This window comes from Hoplias malabaricus, chromosome 18 (genome assembly GCF_029633855.1).
Source record: "Hoplias malabaricus isolate fHopMal1 chromosome 18, fHopMal1.hap1, whole genome shotgun sequence".
NCBI classification, from domain to species: domain Eukaryota; kingdom Metazoa; phylum Chordata; class Actinopteri; order Characiformes; family Erythrinidae; genus Hoplias; species Hoplias malabaricus.
Window position 1 is genome coordinate 29,531,324 of NC_089817.1, and position 5,147 is coordinate 29,536,470.

Genomic DNA, 5,147 nt, shown 5'->3' on the forward strand with positions numbered 1-5,147 from the left:
AAGCAGACTGAAGTCTCTGCACTTGACGCCAAAAGCAGAATGACTGGGTGGTGTTGTTTCACAGTGTGTGGGTTGGTGGGCTTCAGATTCTCACAGTACAGTGATCCCTCGTTTTTCGCGGGGGATGCGTTCCAAGGCCACCCACGAAAAACGAATTTACGCGAAGTAGAGGAAAGATATTTTATGTATTTAACGAGTATTTGGACTTTTAAAACCCTCCCTGTTACTGTTAACACCCCTCCCTTTGCATTAAACAGTCGTTCTATAATGTTTTTCAGCTGGAACTACATGTGATATCCCACCAGTTTCTTTAATAGAGTCATTCCTAAGCTGTGATTTAACGTCAGTAAATTTCACTCGGGTGTGGACATGAACAATACATGTACTGTACGTAAGAAATACTTACGTTTTTCCTAGATTTTCCCTCAATATCCGCGATATAGCAGCCATAAGCCCCCTTGAAAAAACCCGCGAAGTAGCGAATCTGCGAAAGATGAACCGCAAAGTAGCGAGGGATCACTGTAATGTGCACTGAACCAGGGCATTCCAATGCTTATTAATTTTTAAAACCATTTTAACATTTAGCCAAAATAAACCAGTTTGATTGTATTAAGGAGGAAGGTGTCCCTCAGGATAAACAGAAATTTTCCAGTAAAAATAGTGCCTGAATATATTGTTTATGCACATGTGGAGTAATATGTGATGTATTTTTTGTCTCTTTTTCTCTTCCCATTGTCTTAGGACCCAACGAACGGCTACTACAGCGTCAACACCTTCAAGGAGCACAGCACCCCTTCGGCCAGTCAGAGCTCTGAGGTCCGTAACCCGGCCAGCGCCACGTTGGGCAAGCAGCGTGTCCCCACAGGCATGTCCTTCACCAACATCTACTCCACGCTGGGCCCGGGGCCCACTCAGCGGCTGTACGACTACGGTGGGCGCTTCGTCCTGGGAGTGGGCAGCAGCTCCATCGAGTTGTGTGAGCGCGAACTCCAGAGAGCCTCCCTCAGCGACTCCAGCTCATTCCAGGACACGGCGTGCGACAGCAGCGTGAGCAGCTACAGCCGGCCGGACAACGGCTACGCCCCCTTCGACAAGGCCAGCAAGGCCTCGGCCTCGGCCTCATCCTCCTCACACAACTCGCAGGCATCCTCCCAGAACTCGGACCTGACCCGGCCGCTGCAGAAGCGCATGCAGACCCACGTGTGAGGGCTTGAGGCAAAAAGAGGGCGAACGCTGGACGCAGCCAAGAACACAGCGAGGGATACGGCCAGGGACGCGGTCAAGAGATATGAGGAGAGGCAATGTGCCTCCACGTGACTCCCGTCTGAGGAACTTCGTGCTCTTTCGCTTGGATGGTGACGTGCTCTAAGACGTCAGAAAGTATCCAGACACCATTCGGTTCTGACCTTTTCCATTTACTAATATTTACTTTTATTTGTGGCAGATGCTCTTAGCTGAAGTGGCTTTAATTGTGTTTCAGTGGTGTGTTTACCTGAGCTGGGATTCGTACCCCATTCTGCTTTGTAGAGGGCAGCTGTGTTATCAACTACACCGTCCCCACCTACACCAACCACCGCGGCTCTTAAACATGCAGCTTTATACATAGACGTACGTCCACATTGTAGAGGGCAGATGTGTTATCCACTGCTGTACACCCACCTCGGCTCTAATCTAAACATATGAAATCCCGAGTATCAGGCCCGGAGATGTCCCGGAGTTGTCCTTTCACACATATAGCCACAGTGGGAGATTTTCTGTGTCAGACATGTCCTGGCAGCGGGAAATATTCCACAGGTTTTAGGCCTGGGGCAGTGCCTGTGCAGCGCATACAGGAGATACTCTGGGACATTAGCAGCTCAGTTCACATGAGCTGACTCAGACTTTACCCAGAGTCATAACTAGGGTGCTAGCATAAAGTCCATGTGAAAGGGTCTTTAGAGGAACAGTGCCAAACTACTACTTCTAGGAAGGCTTTATGCTAGACAATGGACCATTGCTGTGAGGATTAGATTGCATTCAGCCACAATAGCTTTAGAAAGACCAAACACTGATGTGGGCTTCTTAAATCTGAGGCCCACTCGAGTGTTTCCTGCCCTCCTTCAAAAGTTACACAGTGCAGTTTCTGCAGTGCTGAGCCTGGAGTAGCAACAACAGAGGCTGTTACCCCCTATTACAGCTCAGTGGAGCGTCACAGTGATTTTGAAGCTCTAATTTTAAGGTAAAAATATGACCTAGTGTTGCTTTAATGGTTCCTACTCGTATCTGTGGTTCTAGGAATAAAACCAGAATAGAACCTCCAAACAGTAAAACCAATAGTGATGCTTTAAAAAAACAGGTCCTTCAGGAGTTCTTCACCCTTAAATTTAAGAGGACTTAAAATATGAGGCTGCGTCCCATTCAGCTGTCCTTGCTTTTATATGTATGTGCACACGCGAGCACCTGCTTCAGCTGTGGGTGTGCCTTAAACTGAAGAATCCTCCGATCAGAAGAGGTGTCTGGATACTTTTGGAGACGGTGTATAAAAGCCACACATGATGTGTGTGTTTTAAATCAGCGGTGTGTGTTTGTAAGTTACCTGAGCCGCCTGTTGTTATTAAAAACATCACCCATCCGACTCGACAATCCATGACAATCAGGACTCCTTCAGCCTCACCGTCACCATCCACTCTTCTGACTTCATTCCTTCTCAGAGACAGGACGACTTCCAGGGGCCTGGCTTTTGAGGAAAGGAGGGGGACCTTCAGGGTGTTATCCATCTACATGAGGAGCCAAACTCTGGAGGCTTCTGGAACTCAGCTGTGATTCAAAGCACAAGGGAGTGTTTCTTTCAGCCACAAATTCTCCCTGTCTCTCCCCCGACCGAGGGAGAGTGTCCCGACCAGGGCACGAGGATGGACCATGGAGGACATAGAGGACGCCGCATAACAAAAGCCGCCCTCGGGTCTCACCGATACTCCATCCACAATGAGATTTCCAGTGTTTTCACTGCACTACACTGCTGTAAATTGTCACTTCATTTTTAAAAGGTTTTGTTTTTCCATTTCTGGAGAAGTGCCACCGCCTGAATGCATTGTGTTTGATTGTTTTAACGCGGTTCTCTTGCATGACAAAGCAGATCGGTCGAAGACCCCAAATAAGGCCGTTGTGGTGGTCACGTTTACACTGAACAATTGTGGAACCCCTGCTCACCACGAGCGTTCTGAACAGACCTCAAGCAGCTCAATGAGACGAGTGTGTACAGTGAATCCAAAAACACGTTTAACAGCCTCTTTTCTCTTCCGCTTCCGGTTCGTTGTTCCCAGCTTGTAAATCCTGCTTATTTTCCATTCTTGTTTTTTTTAACAGCTGCTTTTGTTCGGACACTGGTGGACATGTATAAGCCCACTGTTTTAAGTGAGCTCATCCACAAGAGCTGACCAAAACACGCTCGGTAAAATAAACAAATCGTGTCGGAGTGTCCACTGATGGGGGACGGTTGTGAGAAAAAGGACGACAAAAAAAGCAATCGGTTTCATTCAGATAATCATGGAAACGACATGTGTTCAATAAAACAAACGTGAAGGTTACGTGATCACTAAAGCCATGACGTGTCCACTCTGATCATTTGCTGTAAATACACCATTGAGTCAATTGCCTTTACCGATGTGTTATTGATGCCTAGGAGGAGTCTGCTACCCAAGCCTAGCCCAGGAGGCTGAGAGAATGGGCCGGATTTGGGTTTTTTAGCTCAGCAGTAGCAGCCTGACTGGATCAGGTCTCAGATTTGTCATCGTGAAGGTAAATATCGTCACTGTCCAAAGAAAAACCTGTATATTCAAATAATGCATTTTATAAACGAATCAAATTCAATGGAAGTCAAGTGTAAACTGATTTTATTCGGAATCATTTTCAAAATCCATTCTTCATTACATTTTCACAAAATGTGAACGACACAAAATGGCGGTGTATGTTTTTCTTTGGACACTGAGTATCTGTGGGTTTCACAGGAAGCATGTGCTTGCCCTGCTCTTGGCATTTTGGAGTCACGAGGAGTTCAGTTGAACCCAGAAAAAACTGGGTGATTCAAATATTAAAAATAAACCAAGACATGTTTGTTGTATTACTGTCATTTTATTGTCACACTTTGGTTTGAAACAAAGGGTTAATGCTTGAAATGGCCAATGAGAATGTTTCTCTGTGATATCTAGGTAGATCCAGTGAGTTCTCCCATTGGATAGGACTTCAGGAGCTGAACATTAGGGCAAATGTGTCTGATTTACCAAAAAACGCAATCAACACAAGGTAAAACAAAAGTCTGTTACAACCTAAAGATGCCAGTGTTTAACCTTAATGTGAAACACTGTTAGCTTAATGCTAACCAACAAACAGAATCCCATAGGAGCGCTAGCAGAGGTTAGCATCATCCTTTGTGATATTTATGACCTGAAAGGAAGACGCAGTTGTAACAGCCAATGGTTACCAAACTTTTGCAGCACTGTTGTATATTAGAATATTCTTCAAACCCCATATATCCAACACACCCACACACACACATGTTTGCTTCCAGACTCCACTGGAATTTATTTGAAACTTTTGAAATTTACACAAAACTGCAACATCTTTTTAAATAAAACAAAATAAAGACATCTCTTTTACAGTGGAATTATTGAAAGTGACATGCATTAATCTCAGGTCTTCATGAGCGCCCCCGTCCTGCAATATCTCTACGCACCCCCCACCCCCCTGAAGCCAGGGGTGAGATACACACTCCGAGACGTTCATGGATCTAATACATTGTAGAAATACATAATGCATTGCTAAACTCATGGTACATGCTTCAAGGGGCCCCTCCACATTGAACTGAATGTTTTTGCTTAATGTTGTGTCGTGTTATTTCATTAGAGGGGGTCTCCATTCTTGATCAATCCCCTTTAGTTCAGCTCTGGAGCTGCATTAAGGCCTGGGAGGGCTGGGGATGATCCATCTGGACGTTCAGATATTAAATCCCCGTGGGGGCATTAGGGATATTTCATGAAGCTTCATAAGGTCCTCGTATGAATTAGTTATTAAAGTGTGGTTTTAATCCATCATCCTGGCTTTTAAAGGTTGGCTCCACCATGGTGGATCCATCACGAATCTAAATGGGTTTCAGAAGATGATGCATGGTC

At 45.5% G+C, this 5,147-nt stretch overlaps 1 protein-coding gene across 1 annotated transcript in view; it reads left to right on the forward strand.

The window, feature by feature from the left end:
* kirrel3a (kirre like nephrin family adhesion molecule 3a) overlaps positions 1–4,081 on the forward strand; it is a 190,451-nt gene extending 186,370 nt beyond the window's left edge. Inside the window, exon 16 of the mRNA XM_066651440.1 lies at positions 742–4,081. Within this exon, the coding sequence (XP_066507537.1) occupies positions 742–1,206 (465 nt within the window). The 3' untranslated portion in view covers positions 1,207–4,081. The remainder of the gene's footprint in view (positions 1–741) is intronic.
* The last annotated feature ends 1,066 nt before the right edge of the window (positions 4,082–5,147 follow it).